General features: G+C 41.9%; 1 protein-coding gene across 1 annotated transcript in view; it reads left to right on the top strand.

The window, feature by feature from the left end:
• LMBRD1 (LMBR1 domain containing 1) overlaps nucleotides 1–26263 on the top strand; it is a 169510-nt gene that overhangs the window by 85784 nt on the left and 57463 nt on the right. Inside the window, exons 10-13 of the mRNA XM_006127231.5 lie at nucleotides 17261–17325; nucleotides 18288–18390; nucleotides 19417–19521; nucleotides 22443–22592. Coding sequence (XP_006127293.1) covers nucleotides 17261–17325; nucleotides 18288–18390; nucleotides 19417–19521; nucleotides 22443–22592 — 423 coding nt within the window. The remainder of the gene's footprint in view (nucleotides 1–17260; nucleotides 17326–18287; nucleotides 18391–19416; nucleotides 19522–22442; nucleotides 22593–26263) is intronic.

Below are 26263 nucleotides of genomic sequence, written 5' to 3'. Positions count from 1 at the left end.
CTTTTTGTTTTTAATCAAATAGTTAAGGAAAACTTTATTGACCTGATCTAAATGAATTTTGGGACACTTTCCTTCTAAACTGCATCTCAAATTTAGTACTACTTGAATCCTTTTCTTTTGTGAGTTCTGGGATTTTGTAGGACTAGTTAATTTTTCTTGTGCTAGTGTTATATTGTCATTTCATGACTGATGTGATATACTTTTGCATTGTCTGTTCCTCCCTCTACCAGGCTACCCCTTAAATTAATTCAGATATTGGCAGTCACACTATGTAACTCTTGATTTATGGAGTAGTGCTTTACATAGAACATATTGCCCTAGTCTCTTATGTACCTGAAAACTACTTCCATGCTGTGGAAGACCATGGCAATTAGTCATTGGAAATGCTTGAGCTAAGTGCTCCTGGTTTAAAAAAGTGGACCTTCTGGCAAGTCCTTCTCTCAAATTTTTTCTACTAGGGAATATTTTTTTCCATTGATGTTATAGAGCATGACTTTATTCAAGGCATGTCACAGGGCTTGTGTTTACCTGAGATTTTCTCAAGGAAAGGTTAAGGAGTTGGGTAGGATTGAGAAATTAGTTTCAATACTTGAAATGGTTGCAATTATGAGACTCAGTTATGATACGTTTTGACATTACTCTCAATAGTAAAATTTATTTGTATGAAGATTTTTTAAAAATATTTCTATAAATGCCAATGATTCATATAGTAGCGTTTACAATCAGAAATAAATGCATTTTATAGTTTATAGCTTTGTGTAAAGTTTATCTGATTAGTAAACTGCATCAAAACTCTGGGAAGTTAGATCTTTCTGTAATTGCTTTCATAGTTGTCACATTGTAGTGTGTTTGTGCAATATTTTAATGCTGAAGAAAAATATTCTTTTTCTGTGGGGATATTCTCTATATAGCTCACTTACATACTATGTTTTCCTTGGGTGCAAAATATGTTAAAGCAAGTTTCTTGGCACACATTAGTACAAATATTCAGTTGTAGGCACTAAATAAGGTCCAACTTCATATCTAATTAGAAGAATGAGAAGTTTTTTCCCCAAAGATTTGAATTAAATAATTCAATTTTTGTAAAAAAAAAATTAGCTTTGTTTCTATTTAAGTCAAACATGTAGCCATAATAGAAACTTTACACTGTAGTTGGTTCTTTGGGAGGGAGGGGGTTAAATACAACCAGAAAAACTTTACATTTTCCTCTGCGAAGAGGCAATTGCACAGAACCTTTGTAGATGTGAATAAATAGGGAAACTGAGACCAGTGCATTTTACTTGTACTTTGGCTTATGATTTTGAAGGCTGATGTTTTGGGTTTTATCAAATTAGCTATTTATTTTAGTCAGTTTCACAGTCACAGGATTTTAAAAATAATAGATTTCATTATTTCAGCTATTTAAACCCCTATAAGTATAGGTGTCCTGATCAAAAAAGTAATTGGGGAGGAAGGGAGGGTTACAAGGTTATTGGAGGGGTAGCATAGTGCTGCCTTCAGAGCTGGGCATCTGGAGAGAGTGGTGATTGCTGGCAGGGAGTCCAACTCTGGATATAGAGCCACCACTAGGAACAGAGCAGATGTAAGTTTGGCATGGCATGGTGTTACCATACTTACTTCTGCACTGATGTCTGCAGAGCTGGGCCCCAATCAGCCACCGCTCTCTGGCCACTGAACTCTGAAGGCAGCAGCACCATAATAGTAAAGATATGGTATGGTATTGTCACCTCTTTGTGCTGGCAAGCCGCTGCCTTTAGAGCCGGACACCAAGCCAATTGCCACTTCATTCTGGCCTCCCAGCTCTGAAGGCAGTGCAGATATAAGGGTTGCAATACAATGCCCCCTATAAATAACCTTTTGACTCCCCTGCAACTCTTTTGGATCATGGATTTCCCCCATGAAATCAGTGTAGTATAGGGTAAAAACACATTGTGCAGGGTGCTGCACAAAAAAGGCCTCATTGCACAGTGTGCTACACAAACAAGTATTTAAGTCTGACTCTAGGACACAGCTTATAGTTGCATACACCTGATGCATGTATCGGTAACCAGTGATAGGTTCTTTAAAGGATTTAAAACTACAGAGGAGTACTTCCTTTTAGGGTTAACCAAGGAATTTCTATTTCTATTTATAATTAAATTTTCATTTAAATCAATTCACTATCTTTAATTATTTTAAGACAGCGTAACGTACAAATAAAGAATAGAAAAAAATACAAATGAGAATAATAACCCCTCCTACAGCTATACCCTCCAAAGTTACCTTTGAACCGTTTGTAGAGTTATCAAACATACCAATAAAATACTTACAGTAAGACGGATCGAAGCATTGTTTAGATTCAGGAGATTTTTTTTTTTAGGTTTTTTTGGAGACTCTTTTCCTAACATAATAGCACTAAAGGACTACTGGAACTATAATCACCATGTGGCATCAGTATTGGAATGCAGAATAATGTGACATACATGCCAAGCAATCTTTTTTTGACCTTTATTTTAAGAATTTGGGAATCCTTTCATATACCATATGTTTTCAACAATAAGATGGCAGATCCAAATTCAAGCAACGGTAAACCTGCACTGGAAGTGTATTGTGTGCTCCACAATAGGATGTACACTGCAAAATGAAAAGGACAAATGATACACTTGCAGGTACTATCTCTGAGAGAAGTAAGATAACTAATGCACCTTCATTTCTTCTCTCTGGAGACTGGCACTCAGTTGCATTTCATAATCAGAAATTATACACTAAGCCCCTAATTTGGGGTCCACATTTAGAACCCTCATTCAAGAGAGCTAGCCAACCTACTTAATCATAAGTAAAGTCCTACCAAATTCAGTCACACAACACATTATGGACTATGAAATCTGGTCTTTGTGTGCTTTTCTCCTATACAGGGGGCTGGAGAGCGGCAGCTGTAAGTTGGACTCCCAGTTCTGAAGGCAGTGCCCTGCCAGCAGGAGCACAGACGTAAGGATGGAAGTACCATACCATGGCACCCTTAATTCTGCATTGCTGTCTGCAGACTGGGTGACTGAAGAGTGCTGGCTGCTGACTGAGGGCCCAGCTCTGCAGAGAGCAGCACAGAACAACAATACCATTCCATGCCATCCTTGCTTCAGACCTTAGCCCCCAGCCAGCAGCCACCACTCTCCAGCTGCCCAGTTTTGAAGGCCACCAGCAGAAGCACAGAAGTAGGAAGCACACAACCTACTCAACAATAACCATGCAACCCTTCCACAGCTACTTGACATTTTAGATTTAAATGCCTGAAAGCATTTGTGGGTTTTTTTAAAATCCTATGACTGAAATTGACCAAAATAGGGAATGAATTTGGTAGGGCCGTAATCAGGAGGAGACCCTGGAAAACAGTGCGATAGGGCTAGGATGAGGCCCTGACTGCTCATCCTGTGTCTTCATTGGCTTCAATAGATGGATATTCTAGTGCTCTCCTGTGACCAAACTTGCTTCCAAGAGTGATGCTACTCCTTTGGGCAGCCAGCACATATAAGGAAAGAATGTTCCGTGATGGAGTGTGAATAGTATGTCTGTTTAAAACTTTTTTCTAGGAACAGTGAAGAAAATGCAAGGACTGCTAGATTATAGGCACTGGCAGTTTGTCCTTGGCTCAGGAAAATGGCATCCCAAGAAACAATGTATACAATATGGCAATATAAAAGTGTCTCTGTTGGCAATTACAATGGTCTGTGGGCAGACCATCACCCTCACTATGGCTGGAGATTTGAGATCAAGAGTAAGAGATTGTCCATTTTGGGCAAGTGGTGATTGAGCTGACTGGCCCCAGAATGAGGGACTGGGCCAATCCCTTTTCACAGAAGTGAGCCTAGCAGGACTCTGGGAACAAGAATATCCACAGGAGGGTACCTTAAGAGTATCTGAAATCCAGAGCTGGAGAAGGGGATTATATTTAGCACATAATATATAAAGCACAAGTGATTCCTTTTTTTCCTATATAGTTTCTGTAACTTTTTTCTGATAGCAGTTGCAGTGTTTAAATCCTTTCACCATCCATCTAACGCATTAGATTTGTCTTAGTTCTTGATTTTAATCTAGGGCTTTGATTCTCCATCCTGTGTAAGCACAGTCTGAAAAGTGGTAGAGTGCAGGGAGCTGATTATGCGCACTGATTACTTTTCACTAAGCAAGAGAACCATGTGCAGGGAGACTTACCTCTGGCTGTTTGTAGCTTCTATAAGGCCACTCTGCTTATGTAACACAACATAGGCTTAATGTTCTGGAGAATACAGTCCTTAAACGTTAGTTATAAGGGTATCAAAGTGTTTGTCTAAAATGATTGGTCAAATTCTAGCACATTTTTTAATAAAAGTATAGAATTGATTATTTTATTTCCTTCAGGTGTTGAAGGTTTACCAATGTCTGTATCTATTCTTCTGAGAATGCTTGTAATATGTATTCCAGTTGAGGTATGTGTACCAGAAAGCTCTTCCCTAGCTGCTACCTTTGGGTTAGTTGTGGAGCCTCCTGAAGTGGCACTGTTGTGGCACTCTATATATGATCCTGCCGACCCAACCATCCCTAAGTTCCTTCTGATTGCAAGTGACAGCTGTTGGGTCTTGTGGCTCTCTTGCTTTGTAAGTGCCTTGAAGAGCTAGTGTTCTCTCTGTCTCTCTCTGTCTCTCTCTGTAGTTAGTTAGCACCATTCATGTCTGTGTTCCCTTCAGCGCGTGGGCCATGCCAAACTCACCAGGTCTATGCCAATGAGTGACCCCCATGACTTGACTCCAGTGCCTGGGAGAAGCCTACCAGACTGACAAGTACAAGATCTGTAAGGTCTTCAAACCATGCATCAGAAAGGAGCAGGACGTTCACTTGAAACAGCTCCTTATGGAATGCATTCTGTGACCTCAGACACAGGATCCAGCACCAAGTAATTGGATGCACAGTATGCTGCCTTCAGATCTAAGACCAACACTGAAAAAGGGGACCTCTTGGCACTGTTGCTTCCCTGAGGGGTCTGCCTGGCATGACTTGCACTCCCCAGTGTGACCTTTCAAAGCAGCCAAGTCCTGAGCAATGTGCATCCAGCACTGACCACTCTCTCCTCACCTCTGACATTGGCAGACCCTGAGAGCTCCTGACACATGGCACTGAACCACCATGCCCTTCCTGTGCACAGAATCCCATTCTTTCAGATTCTCTCCAAGGGGTGACCCATTGGTGATGGGCTTATCTTTCACACTGGACACCTTCAAAGCTGCATGGGGCCTCATTGAGATGATACAATCCCCATCGCAGGATAAGGCCTCCACTTCCTACTAGCCTTCCTGGGGGAAGCTGGCCATGATGTGGCCTACCAATTCCAGAGCTGCTTAGTCCTGGCATGATCACAGCTGGTCTGACTTGCAGTGTCGGTCATGCTCACAGCACAACTTTCACAGCCAGCCTCTTGGAATCATTCCTATTCGAGGGCTTCTATGGAGAGCACACTTTGGTGTGCTTTGGGGTCTTCACAATACTTCAGTTTCTGTGGCTGACAACAAAAGATCTCACAGCATTGGGGGTCCCGACACTGCTCGAGTTCTTCCTTATCTAGGAATCAACAACATTCTTCTCCATCTCGCATCATTCTACAGCTCAGAGGGGTTCTTCCTGGCACCATGCAGATGTCCAGCAGCACTCTTTGGAATATGGGCCTTCATCACATGGCTCACATCTGGTGAAATGGAAGTGCTTCTTTTGTTGGTGCATCCAGCATAACCCGGTGCCATTGTCAGCCCCATTCGCCAGGTGCTGGAGTACCCAGTAATGAAACATCAGAACTTGGCTCTCTCCTTATTGAAGGTTCACCTAACAGCTATTTCGGCCTTTCTTCTCGTGTGTGAGGCTGATTACTCTGTCTTGGGATCACAACCTGATCCTCTCTGGGCTAATGGATCTCCCCTTTTGAGCTGTTAACATGTTTGTTACTTTACCTTTCATGTTATGGAAAGTAGCATTCCTCATGATGGGTGTCTTAACTCCACACCCTCATATCAGAGCCTCCACACACTGTCTTCTATAAAGACAAGGTTCAGCTTTGCTCTTACCTGGCTTTTCTCCTGAAAAGTGGTCCTTACATTCTATACCGGTCAAGAGATTTTCCTTCTGGTTTTCTATTCTAAACCTCACCAGAGCTCGCAAGAACAAAGACTGCACTCGTTGGATGTCAGGCAAGCTCTCAAATTCTACATGGACGGGACTAAGCCCTTTCGTAAGTCCTCAGAGCTGTTCATAATAGTGGTTTACCATATGAAGGGGCTGCCAGTTCCATCACTGCACATCATCTCCTGGATCATGGTGTACATCCATATGTGTTATGACCTCTCTAAAGTTTCCCCACCACCCCTTGTGGCACACTCCATACAGGTGCCGGCCTCGTTGGCTGCTTTTCTGGCCCATGTTCCTCTCCAGGAATGTTTCTACAAATCTCTTTGTGTAACATGAGTTCTGATTTTTTTTTCCCCCCTCTTCTCCCCCCCCCCCCCCCCCCCCCCGCCGACGAATCCATTTTTTTATCCTGACTTCAACTGACTAATTTTAAGTGATTGTCAGGTGTAGATTGAGATGAATTGAGCTGCTTCTCAAAGCTTTAAATGCATGATATAATTGATTCCAAACAAAATTTAGGTGTAATTATTTTTTCAGTACAAGGTATTTGTTGGTTAATTTTAGTCTCTAGCACTCTAGCAACAGGAAATTGTGAATGGGGATTGTAGTAGAATTATTTCCTTGCACTTTGTATCATGAAGATGTTGAAGTGGATTATTTTTTAAAAATGCCAAAAACCTCCCAGCCTTGTTTGACTTCTGCTTTGGAGCAGCATAAGAACAAGAACTAGGACTGGTGCCACTGTAAGTGAAAGAATAAGGAGAAAAAGATGTCCAGAGCAACAACTCTAACATTTTTGCAGCCAGTGTTCTTTTTTTAAAGACTTAGATCTATGAAGACTCCAGAAGGGAGGCTCCCATGCCCCCAAGCAAGTGAGATTAATATATAACTGTCAAAAGGACTCTATCTCCTACAGTTGTATACAACCATGTAGTGTGAAGAGTAAAAATACAAGCACCTTAAAATACCATTTTTGTGTTAACATTATTCATGCAGAAAACAAAGCATAAACACACTGTTTATAAGCATAAACTTATAAACAGGAAAAAGAGATATCCCAGTGCTGAGTCTTATACCACATAATGCTTACCTGTAGGGCCTATGACCTCCAGCCAGGTTACTGGCAGGCCAGTGGTTTTACATACTAAAACAAAATAATATGAAAAGCCGTTGTTTCTCCGCCTATCTGTTTAAACCAGAGTCTTTTGTTTGGCCTGCAGCATTTAACAGTGTTGTAACACAGTGCAGAGAACGTTTATCTAGATGATTGGCATCCTAAATTTGTGTCTTGTCAGAAATGCATAAAGGAGGAAATTATATTCCGCTCTTTTGTTTTTAAAATGTAATCATTTTAACTTAAGTTGCAGCAGTGTTCCCTTTAACCTATGCGCTTGTGCAGCCGCTCAGAAGAAATTCAAATGTCACCCAGCTGGTTAACAGAGCACTCAGTTAGGTTTTTGTCTCTATTGGTGGTGCATATTCACACATGCCTGAGTGCACATAAATAATTTATTCTGCACAGGGATGGAAAAAGTCCTCACATCAGTGAGAGAGATTTAGAGGTAGCGTTGCTCTGCAGATAAATATCCTTTTACTGGTTTGGTATCTAATACAGACTACATGTTAAAAATGTAGTACTTTACATTTAAAATGAATAACATATACTATCAATACTTTTCCAAAAATAATCCTAGATGAGCCTAACATTATTTCATGCTCTGTGTATATCTAATTTCTCTATTGTTTTAGTCATCTTTTCCCACCTTCCTGATGCACACTGTACTTTCTCTTTCATATAATTCCATGCCACTGTCAGGTTTTATTGCTTGATATTTTCTGTAAATTCTGTTCCATTATGTTTACTACCACCTCTTATTTTATCTCCCGTTCCCTTTCACCTTTCCATGTTAAACTCATTTTGCCACTTGTCCATCTTAAAAGTCTTCATGTTATCCTCCAAATCTGTGATTTTGTTTACTATTTCTTCAATTTTGTCAGTAAATTCAGAGTTCGGGTCTCGTTCTTTCAGATTAGTTTATATAGATTCTCAACAGGATTTACCCTCGTGCCAGATCTTAGGGGACTTTGCTTGTTTTCCAAAATACCCCTTAAAATATTTTAGATAACTTTGTACCATGATCTCCCAGATTTTATTCAGTTAATTCTCTTGATATGCATTCCCAAATAACTAACTGTAACTTTTTATAGCCATTATCAAATTCAGTGCTTTTAATACCCTGAATCTACTTTGCTTTCTTCATCAAAGGATTCCTTACGTCTGATATCAATGTTTCTGCCTACTCACACGAATAACTATACTACTTAGGAATTTTCTATGAATCACTGTGAAAGGTTTCCTGAAACCATGGTGAGACTCACTAGTTATTCTTGATGTACTTAAACTCCATATGACATCATATATCAGTCTTCCTCCATTTGTTAGGGCTCTCCTAGTATGGAGAGAAATCTCAAAATCTGTCACAGGTCACAATGGCTCCTTACTTTAGACTGTCCACACTACAACTTGCATAGGGACTGGTAGCGGTTATTAAGAACTAGTTGGACGATTTCTGACAGGTGTTTGTCTATTTGCTGCTTAGCCCTTCCTTGAGGGCAGGAGACTGAACTAGATGACTTACTGAAGTCCCTTCCAATTTTGTACTTCTGTAATTTAGAAGTACAGGCAGTCCCTGACTTACGCGGATCCGACTTATGCAGACCAGGAAGACGCAGAGCAAAGCGGCAGAGGGGCTCGGGCAGCCCAGGGGCGCCTGGGCTGCCTGAGCGCCCCCCCCCCCCGCGGCTTTGCAAAGCCGCGGGCAAGCTGGCAGTGGGACAGCCCAGATGCCCCGTGGCTGTCCCGCTGCCGGCGTCCTCGGAGGCTTTGCTCCCCGTCTCCCTGGTCTGCTGGTCTCCAGCAGACCAGGGAGACTGGGAGCAAAGCCGCGGAGGACCCAGGCGGCAGGACCGTGGTGCGTCTCGGTCTGCCGCCCGTGTCTTCCTGGTCTGCTGGGGTGGGGGGGCGCAGCTAGTATGCCCCCCCCAGCAGACTAGGCTTTTCTCCGGACGCCTGTGGCAGAGCAGCTGGGGGTGCTGCCGGTTGGTCCCGCAGCGCCGCTCTGGGCGCTACTGGTCCAACCCAGCAGCACCCCAGCTGCTCTGCCCCAGGCGTCCTGATTTAGCCGCTGCTAAAACTGACCAGCGCTGACTACAGGAAGCCCGAGGCAGAGTTGCTCTGCCCCGGGCTTCCTGGAATCAGCTGCTGATCAGTTTTAGCAGCAGCTGACTTGGGGACGCCTGGGGTTCTTAAGTTGATTCTGTATGTAAGTCAGAACTGGCGGTCAGTTTCAGCAGCGGCTGAATCTGGACGCCAGTTCCGACTTACATACAGATTCAACTTAAGAACAAACCTACAGTTCCTATCTTGTACGTAACCCGGGGACTGCCTGTAAATCAGAACTTCAGGGAAGCAGACTTTGACTCTCTCATGGAACTGATGGTCAAGATCCTCTGGGAGGCTAATACTAGAGGAGAAGTAGTCCAAGAGAGTTGGCTTCTTTAAACCACAGCCTTATCGAGGGAGCAGGAACAAACTATTCCAATGTGCAGAAAGAAAAGTGCAGAAAAGTAGCGAATATGGCAGACAACCAGCTTCGCTTAACAGAGAAATCTTTGAGCTTAAACACAAAAAAAATCTTATAAGAAGTAGACACTGGGAATCATGACTAGGAAGAAATATAACAATATTGCTTAAGCATGCAGAGATGTAATTAGGAAGGCCAGAGTGCAATTGGATTTGCAACAAAGGATGTAAAGGATAATTTGAGGCTTCTACACGTATGTTAGCAACAAGAAGGTAGATGGGAGAAGATGTGGGAACCTTACTGAATGGGGAAGACAACCTAATAACAATTGTGGTCGGGGAAAAAGAAACTAAGTACTGAATGCTTTTTATTGCCTTAGTCTTTACAGACTAGATCAGCTTCCAGATTGCTGCCCTGACTGTTTGCAAAAGCTGGCCATGCACATGTCTATCTATCAGCTCTAATGCATCAGAGGATACTGAGAGGATTGGTTGGTTAATTGTACAGCCATTGGTCATTATCTTGAAAACTTGGGGTGAACGGTAGATACCCCAGCCAATTGGAAAAAGGCAAACGTAATAACAATCTTTAAAAAAAAAAAAAAGGCAGAATCCAGGGAATTGGACCATTCAGACTTACCCCAGCCCCTGGAGAAATCATGCAGATGGTCCTCAAGGAATCAATTTTGAAATGCTTGGAGAGGAAGGTGATTAGGAAGAGTCAACATGGATTCACCAATGGCAAGTCGTGCTTGATCAACCTAATTATTTTCTCACAGAAGGCAACTGACTCTCTGGTTCTGGGGAAAGAGTGTGGATGTGGTGTACTATGACTTGAACAGAGCTTTTGATACAGTCACCCATAGTATTCCTGCCAGCAAGTTAAAGTAGTATAAGGTGCATGGAATGCTGCTAGATCATTGGGCCCAATGTGTAGTTATCAATGTCTTGATGTCTGGTTACAAGCTGGTATGAAGCAAAATGCTTTGAACATTTACAAACATCACAAGAAGTAAATCAAGGTATATGTATAGAAGAGGCTAGTTACAGTTAGAGCTCCTGGTACTGTAGTGATACAACTAAAGTCAAGAAGATAGTTCACTTTTGGCTACAACAAATGGGATCTGGCATTCAGAACATATGTTAGGAACCAGGTAATAGATAGAATGGTAAATGGAAGAGAGACACCACTGGGTTTAATTTGGTAGTCATATCTGTGGGTACCAATTATATTATGGGAGAAGAGGAGAAATAAGGGAAATGAGAAAAAGTAATGAACATCTAACAAAGCTGGAAGCTGCCTATTCACTTAGTCATAGAAATGAAAGAAGTGTTTTCCAACTGTAATGCCTCATAGGCTCTCTTATAGAGAGGAGACAAAATGTTTATCCTAATTGATACCAGTTGCTACAAATGAATCTAGTAAGGAGGATTAATAAAAACTGCAGCAATCTGGTACTATGTATCAGTCAAGATGTCCATAATTTGCATTTTTTTTCCTGGGGAATGTCTGACCTAGATCAGTGCTGGATTCAAGGAGTTGGTTCCATAGGTACAATTTGCATTGAAATGGAATAAGTGAAATTTCCTTAAACATTAAAATAGGACAAGCCAAAGATTTTGAAACAGACCTCATGCTAAGGGATTGAAGGCAGAATTTTTTAATTGCCTATTGCCAAATATCATCTAGTACAATTTTTCCTGTTCAGAAATGTCAGTAGTACAGGTTGATGTTAATATTCAAAGCTCAAACTGTTTTGTCCAGCCATGCACTTAGAACTCAGTCCTTGGAAGTAAAATTTTTACTGTTTGTCTCCTTAAATTCATATTCAAGTTGACACTACAACTCTTTTTAATAGAATGCAGAGATTAGAATCTTTGGCTTATGATTTGATCCCTCCCTCTGGGGCACCTGGTATTGGGCACTGTTCGTAGACAGGATTCTGGGCTAGATAGACCTTTGGTCCGACCCAGTATGGCTGCTGTTATGACCACTTTTTTGCACGAGGAAGAGACATTAGTTTGTAAAAGCTAGTTAGCATTATAAATTATACATTCTTTCTAAAAATCTCAAATCCCAAACATAACATGAAGTTAAGTGTGGTTTTTTTAGACTTTTAGGACAATAGTATGGCTAAGTGGCTCTTTTCTAAGCTGTTCCTGAAACTCTAATTTCCATGTTTTCCCTTTTAGTAGGGATTCTATTGTGCATTTTGTTTATCTGGTGATTTTTTTTTCCTAGTCAGTTCTGAAAAGTCTTTTGAATAATTTCAAAGACAAATTTCCTTACTTAGCTGTTTTAAGTTTCTGAGCTGAACAATATCGTTTTGAAAAAGGAAATCCTATGTAGCTTTAAAATACTAAACATAACTTTTGAAATTCTAAATCCTTCTTGGCTGATGGGAAAGCTGGAACTTTTTTCATTTTGCTAAAGCCTCTTTATTGAAAGCATACAGAATGGATATGTGGGCCAAATTACAATATTTCATTTATTCAACTTATCTACCGCAAATGAGTTTTTCGACAAGCAGGTCCTTTTGGCAGTTTTGTAAAAGAAGCTCTCGGTTTCTCTTCTAGTACTGTTTCCTCTTTAAACAATGGCTTGCCTGTTTTGATTTTTTTTTCTAGGAGAGGATAACATACAAAAGAATAGTTAAGTGATGGCATTCTTCATAGATCTCTTCTATATTGACCCAACATAGCAAGAGAGGAAATTAAATCTGTGCTTTAAGTTTTCTGCGTAGGTACATCCAAATCTTCATTTGGTACATAGTTTTAAAATTTTTCTATGATTTGTGCTATAGCAAGTATAGGCACGCATATTTTTAATGGTAAATTTTACACTTCTTTGAGGAGTGCCCCTGACAATATAGGTATCCTGGTGCTCCTGTGTTTATAATTGGAACTTTTTAACAGCAGTATCCCTCTTAGGTGCCAGCATGCATGTGCAGCACCTCTTGCACCACAGCAAATGTGCTGATGCGTGTGTGCCATCAATCATCCCTCAGTTCCTTCTCAATTGCTCCTGGCTTGGTTGGAAACTAGCAGCTCTCTGTGCTTGCTTCTTGTATAGTGTTGTTGTTAGTTAGATCTAATCCTGTCTAATAACTTTCTCTTGTTATATGGTTTGCTTCCCCTTCTTCCTCCTCTCTCCCCCCCCCCCCCCCCCCCCCCCCGTGTGTGTTAGTTTAAAAATAATACTTTTCTCTTGTTAGTAGTTATTAGGGATAGAGTAGTCATGCCAGGCTCTCCTGGACATAAATGGTGCTGATATGCAGAATGTCTATTCCTGTCTCTGATGGGCATGCCAATCAGTTTGTTTGGGACAAGATCATTCTCTGAAGAGCTGCCATCACTGTAAGAAATTCTCTTTGAGGTTTCAAGTATCAGAGGGGTAGCCGTGTTAGTCTGAATCTGCAAAAGCGACGAAGAGTCCTGTGGCACCTTATAGACTAACTGAAGTGTAGGAGCATAAGCTTTCGTGGGCAAAGACCCACTTCGTCAGATGCATGTAGTGAAATTTCCAGAGGCAGGAATAAATATGCAGGCCAGGATCAGGCTGGAGATGACCAGGTGGATCCAATCAAGGAGGATGAGGCCCACTTCTGCAGCTGATCTGGAGGTGTGAATTCCAAGAGAATAGAAGCTGCTTTTGTAGTTAGCTAGCCATTCACAGTCTTTGTTTAATCCAGAGTTGATTGTGTCAAACTTAAAGATGAACTGTAGCTCAGCAGTTTCTCTTTGAAGTCTGGTCCTGAAGTTTTTTTGCTGCAGGATGGCTACTTTTAGATCTGCAATAGTGTGTCCAGGAAGATTGAAGTGTTCCCCTACAGGTTTTTGTATGTTGCCATTCCTAATATCAGATTTGTGTCCATTGATTCTTTTACGTAGGGACTGTCCTGTTTGGCCAATGTATATAGCAGTGGGGCATTGTTGGCACATGATGGCATATATTACGTTGGTGGATGTGCAGGAGAATGTACCAGTGACAGTATGGCTGATCTGGTTAGTTGCGTTGGAGAGGTTTTAGCTGGGGACTATAGGTGATGGCCAGTGGTGTTCTGTTGGTTTCTTTCTTGGGCTTGTCCCGTAGCAGGAGGCTTCTGGGTACACGTCTGGCTCTGTCAATCTGTCTCCTCACTTCCTCGTGTGGGTATCGCAGTTTACAGAATGCTTGTTGAAGGTCTTGTAGGTGTAGGTCTCTGTCTGAGGGGTTGGAGCATATGTGGTTGTACCTCAGTGCTTGGCTGTAAACAATGGATCGTGTGGTGTGTCCGGGATGGAAACTGGAGGCATGCAGGTAAGTATAGCGGTCGGTAGGTTTTCTGTATAGGGTGGTATTGATATGACCATCACTTATTTGTATCGTGGTGTCCAGGAAATGGACCTCCCGTGTAGATTGGTCCATGCTGAGGTTGATGGTGGGGTGGAAGCTGTTGAAATCATGGTGAAATTCTTCCAGAGTCTCCTTCCCATGGGTCCAGATGATGAAGATGTCATCGATGTAGCGTAGGTAGAGAAGGGGTGTAAGTGGACGAGAGCTGAGGAAGCGTTGTTCCAGGTCAGCCATAAAAATGTTGGCGTATTGTGGGGCCATGCGGGTGCCCATAGCAGTGCCACTGGTCTGGAGGTATATGTTGTCACCAAATCTGAAATAGTTGTGTGTGAGGATAAATTCACAGAGTTCAGCCACCAGTTGTGCTGTGGCATCATCAGGAATACTGTTCCTGACAGCTTGTACTCCATCTGCATGTGGGATGTTTGTGTAGAGAGCCTCTACATCCATGGTGGCTAGGATGGTGTTTTCTGGAAGATCACCTATGCATTGTAGTTTTCTCAGGAAATCCGTAGTGTCACGAAGGTAACTGGGAGTGCTGGTGGCGTAGGGTCTGAGCAGATACTGTCACTGGTACATTCTCCTGCACATCCACCAACGTAATATATGCCATCATGTGCCAACAATGCCCCACTGCTATATACATCGGCCAAACAGGACAGTCCCTACGTAAAAGAATCAATGGACACAAATCTGATATTAGGAATGGCAACATACAAAAACCTGTAGGGGAACACTTCAATCTTCCTGGACACACAATTGCAGATCTAAAAGTAGCCATCCTGCAGCAAAAAAACTTCAGGACCAGACTTCAAAGAGAAACTGCTGAGCTACAGTTCATCTTTAAGTTTGACACAATCAACTCTGGATTAAACAAAGACTGTGAATGGCTTGCTAACTACAAAAGCAGCTTCTATTCTCTTGGAATTCACACCTCCAGATCAGCTGCTAGAAGTGGGCCTCATCCTCCTTGATTGGATCCACCTGGTCATCTCCAGCCTGATCCTGGCCTGCATATTTATTCCTGCCTCTGGAAATTTCCACTACATGCATCTGACGAAGTGGGTCTTTGCCCACGAAAGCTTATGCTCCTACACTTCAGTTAGTCTATAAGGTGCCACAGGACTCTTCGTCGCTTTCTTTGAGGTTTGTGAAAGCAAGAAAGCTCCAGTTAAAACCCTCAGAGCTGGTATCCCAGGCCTCTGCAACCTGTACCTCACTGATGGTGGCTTCTGACCAAGGGTCTTCTGCATTGAGGGAGCCTCTGGCCAAGAAAACAGCTAAGAAGCACACCTGTCGTCCTTCAGATAGGCCACCCAAGAGGTTATCCCTTCAGCAGAGGCCTTCCGCGGCGCACAAGTTACAAGCTTCAGGGGTTGCGCAGGTACCAGGGAATTCTCCCTCCCTCTGCCCCCTCCCCCCGGGACCAGCCAAATAGCTGACACAGGCTGCCACAGAGCTAGTAACCGCGTTAGGAAGGCAGGACCCAACACACACTTCCCACGTTAGGAAGGCAGGATAAGGTATGCTCTTAAGGTAGGGAAGTGGGGTGGATTCTGGAGTAGCCTAGGCCCATGAGATAGAGCAAACTGTGAGGGGCAGTGTCCTCAACAGATACTGGCCCTGTGGTCTCAGTGCCAAAGACCGCCACCTCTGCGCCATCGGTACCAACAATATTGGTACCAACGCAGTCAGTACCCAGACAGCCACATCCTACCACGGCTAAAGGCCAACTGGAACCACCGGTACAGACAAGAAGTCAGTACCGGCACCCCATACTGAAGTTTCCCTCATACTGATCACATCGAAGGCATGAGGCGATAAGGTACTGCAGCAAATCCAGCACTCCATACAGGTGGCATGGATCTTTCCTCCTCCAAGGCTGCTTACCACTCAAGACCTGGCAGTTCTGCTGGTACCAGGCCCAAAGTTATTTGGTACTGACGTCACACCTACATTAGAGGGACCAAGCAGACTAGCTGTTCCATCAAGCTCAGCTCCTCCATTCACTAACCGTGAGGATGAGGAAGAAATCTCCTTTCTTCCCCCCCACCCCTAGTACTCATCCCCAGAACCATCCTCACAGTTGCAACAGATGGTTTGGGGGATGAATACTGTGGGTGGGAGGGATGAAAGGAGCCAACTCCAGATGTGGCAACCATTCCTATGGTTCTCTCCCATTCCACTCCCACAAACTTAGCAGGGAGGGATCCGTGGGGCTCCATTAAAGTTCAGACACCAGCACTGCAATTGACAGAGGTAGCGAGACCTCAGGCAGTGGTTCCCAAACCACCTGCATCTACCAAATCTAACATTACACAAGAGGAAATAGAAGATCTGGAGGAGACACAGGAGGAAGACACCTTGACTCCTTTACGTATATCTTTGTCTTCTCCCAATGAGTCAATGCCCCTCCAATGGCTGAAGACGACTTAAAGTCCTTTCTAGACCTATTCAAGAGTGTCCAACTCCCTTGACATCTCCTTGGTTCAAGGTTCATGATGTTCAACACAAGCTTCCCCATCTAAAATAGCCTTGCCAGTTATCGAGGCCCTATTGGACCCTGCAAAGATTTTGTGGCAGACACCACGATCAATTTCACCAACCTCAAAAAGAGCTGAAAGGAAGTAGTATGTTTCTACCAAAAAGGCTGAATTTTTACTTGCCCACCTGGCACCAAACTCCTGCATAGTGGATGCAGGCCCATATCGGAGGCAATCAGACCCACTGTATATCCATACCCTATGACAAAGAATGGAAATGACTGGACATTTTGGGTAAAAATCCTGCTCCTCAGCATCCCTTCAGATCGGGTTATCAAGCTAGTCAGCATAACTAGAAAAATACACATACCATTTTGAAATAATGAAAACCTTTATTGAACTGCTGCCTGAGGACTATAAATCTTCATTCAAGTGCAACAAAAGTTTGATATGGTCTCTCATCTCCTTATCAAACTTAAATGGAGCTACTGTAAGGTGGGTATATAACTGGCTGGATAACCGTTTCCAAAGAGTAGTTATTACCGTTCACAATCAGTAACATAACAGGGGTCCATTTTGGGACCAGTTCTGGAACTGCTCATGATATTAAAAAAAATCATCCTAGTTCAGTTTGAACAGTGCTTGACCAATAAAATGGAGCATAATGTTTTTGTGCTTTTAATATCAACTTCCGAGAGCTTTTAGCTTCATTATAATATATCTTTGTTTTAGATCATCTGGGGAGTGTTTTTCATCCTTGTGGCACTGTTGTTCACCATTTCTCTCTTCCTGTCAAAGTAAGTATATTTCAATGTCCATTTTGTAAATTCGTTGCAGATCATGCATTGATATTTTACCTAATTTAAAATCCATTTGTATGATCTTTTCATCTTAAGAGTTGTCTGCTTTACTTTAGTTGTTCTGTAGTGTTATACTTTTTTATTGAAAAATATTTTCCAAATTGCTGATAACTAATAGTATGTCTATCAATATTATACACCTAATCTCCGTTTGGATAAAGCTGAAGGAGAGGAATCAATACAATGTTAAATATTAGTCATTTTGTTTTTCTGCTTAATAATTCACTGTAAGAAAGTGAGCATTTTGCCACTGATGCAGCAAAGAAATTATAAATGTACATGTAGACAAATGCAAATAAAGGGACAACTTATGTGGCATAAAATAAGCATGGGCTTATGAGTGAAACCTTGTTCAACACTTGCACCTTTAATCTGCTTTCTGCATATTATTTTGGTCCTGGTTATTTCCATTTTTCATAAAGCTTATAGTGCTGTAGCCAACTGAAAATCGAAGTCTTAACTCACCTATCCCTGAGTACCCCGTGGAGGGATTTTTTGGGGGGTCAGGTGGGGTATAGTTGCATATAAGTATCACATTCCCTATTTTAAAAATATTCCTCATGTGAAATAACCATGCAAACATCTAAGAGAAACTAAGTAATAGATTGTCCAAAACATGTACATAGTCTCATTGACTTCACATGAATAACTTGACTTGCATGTTTGCAGGACCAGACTATAGCTGACGATACAGAGGAAGCTATGACATTCAAAAGCCGAGACTAAAGTTTTCAATTCTAACTTTTTTTGGTGTTTGCAACAGTTTCTAAAAAAGTTAAACAAGAGTGATTTTTTTTTTTTTTTTAAATCTGACATTCCTTTAAAAGAAACTGAATAAATTAGTTATATGGAGAGGAAAAAAGCCATCATAATTAACCAATTTTCTTTAATTATTGCAGCTTGGATAAAGCTCTACATTCTGCTGGCATCAACTCTGGATTTATAATTTTAGGAACTAACCTAACTAATCCATTGAATATGCTTTTACCTGTTCTACAAACTGTAAGTAAAACAATAACTGGTAAATAAATGTGTTTAATATAAACTAGGATCTAGGAGATCATTCTAAATTAAGAGATCTCTTGAGTCTGTAAGTTATCTAGTAATAGATAAATCAAAAATCCAAAAGTGTTTTCATTTTTAACATGTTTTGTTTTAATTTAACATTGGCCATTAAAGAGGTAAATATGCAGCAACAAATATGTTAATAGTAAGTCTTAATACAATACTTCATTATATAGCAGTCTCAAATATTCTCTTAGAGGTAGAATTAAACATTGTGAGAACTTTCAGTTTTGCAGATGAACACATTAAAACACTAAGGCCTTCTTGCACTGTATATGTTGTTGATTCATGGGATGATTCAAGTGGTTATCCAAATCGGTGTACCCTGAATATACGATCAGATTGCTTTGCAATAGCAGTGTACATTGTGGCTGTTCCTACACCCTGTTAGCACTTGTGACCACTGTAGTTGATGCTTTAAAGAGAGGGTTAGCCTCAGCACCCTTTCAGTTCCTTCTTAATGTTCATGTCTGCAAGACAGAACCTTGCAATGTCTCTCTCTTTAATATGAAAGAAATGCATTAGATATATTGCTTTTATAACTACTGTTAGACAAATATCTATTCATTTGGGGGGGATGGCCTTGTGAAAAAAGGGACTTGATAAAGTTTCCGATGCCCCTTTGTTCCCTCCTATTATTACTCTGTGCACAATCGTAAAATAGCCAGAAGCAAATCTCTGTGGTTCAAGATCTGTCCCTCATGTCATTCAGCAGTGCCAACTAATGATGACCATTCAAGAAAGGTGCCTCTTGGACTCTTCTTCTGAGCATGTTAGTTTGTTAGCTGCCTTGTGCCCTTTTTTTTAAGCAATTTCTTGAAAGTTACAAGGGCAGACTGAAGCTACATCATGAGACTTCAATTCAAGCATTCTCAGGTCTGGGTAAACAAATGGGGGCATATCCTTCCTTCCAATCTCGTTCCTTTTGTCAGCTTTGATATGTTAATATTCTTCTCTTTTTAGGTTTTCCCACTTGATTATATCCTCATTACAACAATTATTTTGTATTTTATCTTCACTTCGATGGCAGGGATTCGAAACATGGGTATATGGTTCTTTTGGATAAGGGTAAATATTACTTATTTACTAAAGTTTAATATTTATAAATTACTGTATTAAAATGTATGTAACAAGATCAAAAGGATATCACATAATTTTCTCTACCATGTTCTAAACGTTAAAATTGTGTGCAGCAATGATTCTTTAAACAATATAACCATAAATTGCTTTAGCAAGAGTCTAAAGGGTTTCTACAATGTTTTGAAATGCTAGTTGTCCTTTGAACAGGACATCAACCCACAATCCAAGTAGTTTCAACTAGACAAAATTTCAGAAACCAAGATGACCATTTGGAAGCTTTGTGGAAGCTGCACATTCAACATGTTTCCTACCCCAAGTATTCAATAGTGGAGGAGGAATGCTTGTGTGTGGGATGCGGGCAAGAGAGGGGTTGACTTCTGGGGGAGGTTGAGCTTTGAGGGTGGGAGTCGCCTGCCCCCAACCTATGTGAGCACTTCAAAATTCAACCTTTGAATGTTCCTGCAGCTACAGACTCCATTGGCCCTCAGGGTATGTCTACACTACAGCACTAATTCGAACTAACTTAGTTCGAATTAGTTAATTTGAACCAACTTAGTTCGAATTAGTGCATCTAGACTTAAAAACTAGTTCAAATTAGCGTTTTGCTAATTCGAACTAGCATGTCCACACCGAGGTTAAGGATGGCCGGAAGCAGTGCCGGCAGGGCATCAGGTTAGGACTTAGAGCATGGAGCTACTGCCTCAGGCTAGCTGAGGGCTGTGCTTAAAGGGTCCCGACCCCCACCCCGGACAGACTGTTCTCAGGGGTTCCCCGCTTGCAAAGGAGTCCTGGCTTGGAGTGCCCTGAGTGCCCACACTTGGCACATCACAGCACTCAGCCATCAGCCCGGCTGCACTTGCCGCAGGCTGCCATCCGGAGGGGTGGGTCAAACAAGGGGCTTCAGGAGAACTTGCACCCCGAGGAGCCTGCAGAGCCAGCCCAGTCCTCCCCATCGGGGGCTCGTACCCCATTCCTCCCTCACCTCCTTCCACTTACCCATCCCTACCCCCCCTTCCTGATGTACAAAATAAAGGACACATGTGTTCAAAAATAGAAACTCTTCATTGAACAAAACTGGGGGAGACTGGGAAAAGGAGGTGGGAGAGGGGAAGACAGAGGGTGGGAAAGGGGAGGGCAACTAAAATAATCAGGGGTTTGGAACAGGTCCCATAAGAGGGAGAGGCTAAAGAGACTGGGACTATTCAGCTTAGAAAAGAGAAGATGGAGGGGGGGTAAGATAGAGGTCTATAAAAACATGAGAGGTGTGGAGAGGGTGCATCAAGAAAAGTTCTTCATTAGTTCCCATAATAGAAGGACTAGAGGACACCAAATGAAATGAATGGGTAGCAGGCTTCAAACTAACAGAAAAGTTCTTCACAAAGCAAATAGTCAACCTGTGGAAATCCTTGCTACAGGAGGCTGTGAAGGCTAGAACTAGAACAGAATTTAAAGAGAAGTTAGATAAAGTCATGGAGGTTGGGTCCATGGAGTGCTATTAGCCAGGGGGTAGAAATGGTGTCCCTGGCCTCTGTTTGGGGAAGGCTGGAGATGGATGGCACGAGACAAATGGCTTGGTCATTGTCTTGGGTCCATCCCCTCCAGGGTCCCTAGTGTTGGCCGCTGTTGACAGACAGGCTACTGGGCTAGATGGACCTTTGGTCTGACCCAGTACGGCCATTCTAAGCTCAGGGCTCAGGTTCGGGGGTCTCAGTGGACCACCTTGATTTTCATGCACACCTGCTCCAGGGTGGCCAGGCCGGCAACTATCCTGCCCTAGACGGCCACTTTCCTGTGCCTAGTGCGGAGGTCGTGGATGAGGTCCACGATGTCTGCACTAGACCAGGCAGGCGCCCGCCTCTTGTGGACCCGGGCAGGCTCCCGTGAGCCGCCAGCCTGGTCCCGGGAAGAGGCGGAGGGCTGGGTGGCAGCTGGTGGCTGGCTCGAGCTGTGCCAGGTGCAGGGTCTGCTGGCTGGGTGCTGGCAGGCTTGCACCTGGCACGGGCACCGTAGCCAGACCGTGCCCCTTTAAGGGCTCCGGGGCCGGGAGGGGGGCAGACGAGTTTCCCTGGTGGTGCCTAGAGTGGCCACCAGGGAAAGCTGGGGAGGGCTAGCCTCCCACTATTTCGAATTAAGTGGCTACACAGCCCTTAATTCGAACTAGGCGTTAGTCCTCGTAGAATGAGGTTTACCTAGTTCGAATTAAGTTTGAACTAGCGGTTTGCCTGTGTAGCGCCTATCAAAGTTAATTCGAACTAACGGCTGTTAGTTCGAATTAACTTTGTAGTGTAGACATACCCTCAAAGACTTTGCTTACCCTTTCCGAACCTCGAAAGTGGGCAACTCATCAGTCTGTCCTCACCCATTACCATTACCCTGTTTTCCCTCCTCATCTTTCACTTGTCCACTTGGTCTCCTCCTCCATAGTCTCTTGTCTACTGTCCTATATCTTCTCTTTAACTTTACATTGCCCTGTCTCCTCAATTTCCTGTCCTGCCAGTCTTAAAGTTTAGGAGGTGACCATCTTTAAGGGAAATCCCATTACCATATATGAAGCCTGTAGGTAATGGCAGCCACCCTGAAAGAGGATAGTTTGGCGTTAGCCCCACAGAAAATAATAGAAGTTGGTGACAGTCATTTCTAATAAGGAAAACGAAATTTTGAAGAAAGGATGTTTGATCATACAGTATTTTGTAAAATGTTAATAGTGTTTATCAATGTGGAATATCTAGAGGCATTTACATTTCTGGAAGAGGGAGGGATAGTCTTTTTGAATATATTTGTCTCTTACAAGTAGTTTCAGGATGTATTTGGGAAAATAACCAATATAAATATCTAGTACTTTAACAGACTTTAAGCTTGATAACCTAGAGAAACAATTATGGTCTAATATCTGTACATCTTTGTTTTAGTTGTATAAGATTAGAAGAGGTAAAACTCGGCCCCAAGCACTCTTATTTCTCTGTATGATCCTTCTGTTGATTGTTCTTCACACAAGCTACATGATCTACAGTCTTGCACCTCAGTATGTCATGTATGGAAGCCAAAAATACGTCATACAGGTGAGACTTTCCTTTTTTATGCATAAGGATATACATAGCTTGCTTTGTTTTAAAAAGATATAATAAAATTGCATATATGGGTTGAAGCAAAGCGCAGCTAGGCAGTATACCTTTTCTGAATGGATACAACCATAAGAAGCTCCTAGAATTATTGAAGCAAAATGCAGGACAATGTAGCACTTTAAAGACTAACAAGATGGTTTATTAGATGATGAGCTTTCGTGGGCCGGACCCACTTCCTCAAATCTGAGGAAGTGGGTCTGGCCCACGAAAGCTCATCATCTAATAAACCATCTTGTTAGTCTTTAAAGTGCTACATTGTCCTGCATTTTGCTTCAACTACCCCAGACTAACACGGCTACATTTCTATCCCTAGAATTATTGTGCCTCTGAATGTTTTAGAGTACAGTCCAAAGAAATTCTTTTGCGCCTTTTCACACAATGCAACATGTAGTTTGTGTGTTCTCCTGATCTGTGTGGTATTGTATAGGGACATGGGCTTGCTCCCATATATAGAAGGTAATTGCATCTGTTGCTGCTAGCTTCCAGTATGCCTTATGTGCCCTCAGCACAGGAACGGCTTTTATTATTTTCATTGTATTCTGATAGTGGCCAGACTCCACAGTCAGAAATGGGTTCCCATTGTGCAAGTCTCTGTATAAACTCTTAACAGATAGTGTCCCAGACAGTTTGCTAATCTTTTTTTTTTTTTTTTTTTTTTTTTTTTTTTAAGTGGAAGGTGTCATAGGATACAGGATACAAAGTATTCCGAATAATAGAGGGAACATGCATTCATAGTTCTGTTTAAGAATATTTTAAACCTTTGTCTAATTTCTTTAAAATAATCCCAAATCCTAACTTTATCCCACAAATGAACTACATAACCTTAGCCTTTTTTTCCCTGTAGGATTAGTTGATAAATAACAGTACATCTTTCAGTTATTTTAATAGCTTCTGTTCACTCTTGCAACCCTGTATTATCATTAAGCTTTACTGTTTCTAGTCCATCCCCTACAGTATTCTAATAAGGTGAATTGAAAAATACTTTGTTTATAATTTTTACAGTGCAAATATTTGTAATAAAAATATACACTTTGATTTCAATTACACAGAATACAATACATATGGAAATGCAGAAAACATCCAAAACATTTAATATGTTTCAGTTGGTAGTCTGTTGTTTAATAGTGTTATTAAAACTGCAATTGTGATTAGTTTTTTTGAGTTAATCTAATGAATTAACTGCAATTTATAGCCTAATAGTAATATGTACAGGCAGTCCCCGGGTTACGTACAAGATAGGGACTGTAGGTTTGTTCTTAAGTTGAATTTGTATGTAAGTCGGAACTGGTACATATTGTAGGGGAAACTCTAGCCAAACATTTCTCCAGAGCTCAGTTGTATTCTCCCACACCTCACTTCCCTCAGTCCTTGATTCTCAAGCTGAGGTGTCTGCTGAGAAAAGCCGCTCTGCGTCTCCCTGGTCTGCTGGAGGGGGGCGCTTGCTTCGCGTCTCCCTGGTCTGCTGGGGGGAAGCAGCTAGTGCAGGGTTGCCTCTCCCCGTTTGTAAGTAGGGATCTGATGTAAGTCGGATCCATGTAACCTGGGGACTGCCTGTACTTGGTCTTTTAAAAGGCCTAGTTTCACAGAATTTAAAATAATTGAGCCAGACAGGCAGAGAGAATTTAAATACAAAAATGTGAGCAATTGGGAACCATACAAACATTTGACTAAATGCTTATAAGTCTCTCCCACAAATGAAAAAAAACATTACACTGCTTAAGGCAGACTTATTTAGGTGAAAGCAGCCTTTAAACAACATATATAATACAAAAGGAAATTGGGAGAAGTAAATGCATAGATGCACTTACCCACTTGCTTTAAATGGTTTCCATTATATCAAGGGATTGGTTTGGTTCAGTAGCTCTCCACGCTCTTGCTATACAAATTGTCCTGGGATAGGTGAGAGAGAACTATAAATGTTCAAAATTGGTAAGGAAAGCAAATAGACACTTAGGGGAAATCTGTGGCCTGCAAAGTTAAAGATGCTAAGGTATTACATATATTAGGTACAGATGGAATTCTAATAGAGTTGTCAAGACAAAGCAGAGGGGTGCATAAGTCTTTTCATAGTATTTAGAAAAGAGCCAAATCATCAATCATCATGTGATAAGAATATAATTATTTTCCTTCCAACTCAAGGGGATATTCAACAGTAGTTACTATAGCTTGATATTTTAAAATGAGCAGTTTCAGATAATTTGATCAGTGTCAGAGAGCTTTAAAAGAGCTGGCTGTGGAGCTCTCTGACAAATATTTATTTTCAATAAGCCTTGGAAACTAGAATATTTCAGAGGAATGGAAGAATGGTCCTATTGTGCCAGTATTTAAAGTGTAAATGAGGTGATCCAGGTAATTATAGGACTGCCAGCCTGATATAGAAATTCAGCAAAATATTAGAATAGCAGATACGGGTCTCAGTTTAATGAAGAATTGAGAATAATTGATGCCAATCAAAATGGGGTTTATGGGAAATGTAATCTGTCAAACTAACACGATACTTTTATTAACCCAGTCTCATGAAAAAGATAACAGTGCTGATATAAATTAAACAAATAGTAGTCTGGTAGCACTTTAGAGACTAACAAAACATGTAGATGGTATCATAAGCTTTCATAGGTTTGGCTTAACACTGCAGAACATTTAGATTCTAGTTTCTTGATACAAATCAACATGACCTGTTAAATGTATTGAAAACTGATAAATCTCGATATAATTCTAAGCTAGGAATCATTGTGTGATTTTTAATAGGGCCCCACAGGGATTGGTTACTGGTCCTATGCTACTTAACATTCTATCAATGACATGGAAGACAAACTCCATTGGAGTTAGCAGCCGACACAAAAATTGAGAAGATCATACGTGTAGAAGGAAAGAATGTAGACCTTGCTTACAGGATTGTAACATCTGTGCTGGGAAGGAGTGGCTTATAGAGATGATTTGGTGGTTCTTCGTCGAGTAGTGTCCCCGAGGGTGCTCCACTCGAGGTGCTCGGCTGGTCCTGGCGCCGCAAACGGAGAAACTTCCTTAGCAGTAGCCCTGCCGGCCCGTGCATGCACTCCTGCTGCCTTGCGCCGTTCAAGCCGTTACAGCTGAGAGTGGGCCGGCTCGTCCGTTTCCTTTCAACCGTCCGTGGCCGCAGACGGACCTAGGGACGTGCTCCCTCTCTGGCCTGAGGAGAAAAGGGATTCTTATCTTAGACTTTTTAATTGCCACTTGGCAGTTTATAGTTAGTGTAGTTGTTAATAGTTAGTAGGTAGCTAGTTTCAAAATCTTTGTTTTTCGTCCTAATCTATAGTTTGTGTTTAGTAGCCTTAATAAAAAAAAAGAAGGAAAAACTGTTTGTTGTTGCTTACAACCTACAAAGACTATGCTTGGCTTTAAGAAATGTTTACTATGTCAGGATGCAATGCCCGAATCAGACGGGCACTCGCACTGTGTCAAATGTCTGGGGGACGGGCACATTCCGATGAAGTGCCCTCACTGTATGAAACTGACAGCTCGCGCTAGGTGCGATCATTAAATGCGACTGAGAGTTATTTTTTTTTCAACAAAGCCCTCCAGTCTGAGTCGAGCGCGCCATCCCCGCTGCCCCTGGGACTCATTCAGCT

This window comes from Pelodiscus sinensis, chromosome 3, assembly GCF_052426305.1.
Source record: "Pelodiscus sinensis isolate ZL-2025 chromosome 3, ASM5242630v1, whole genome shotgun sequence".
Classification (NCBI taxonomy): Eukaryota; Metazoa; Chordata; order Testudines; family Trionychidae; genus Pelodiscus; species Pelodiscus sinensis.
Note: the sequence above shows the minus strand (reverse complement) of the source record. Positions and strands in the feature narration are given on the sequence as shown.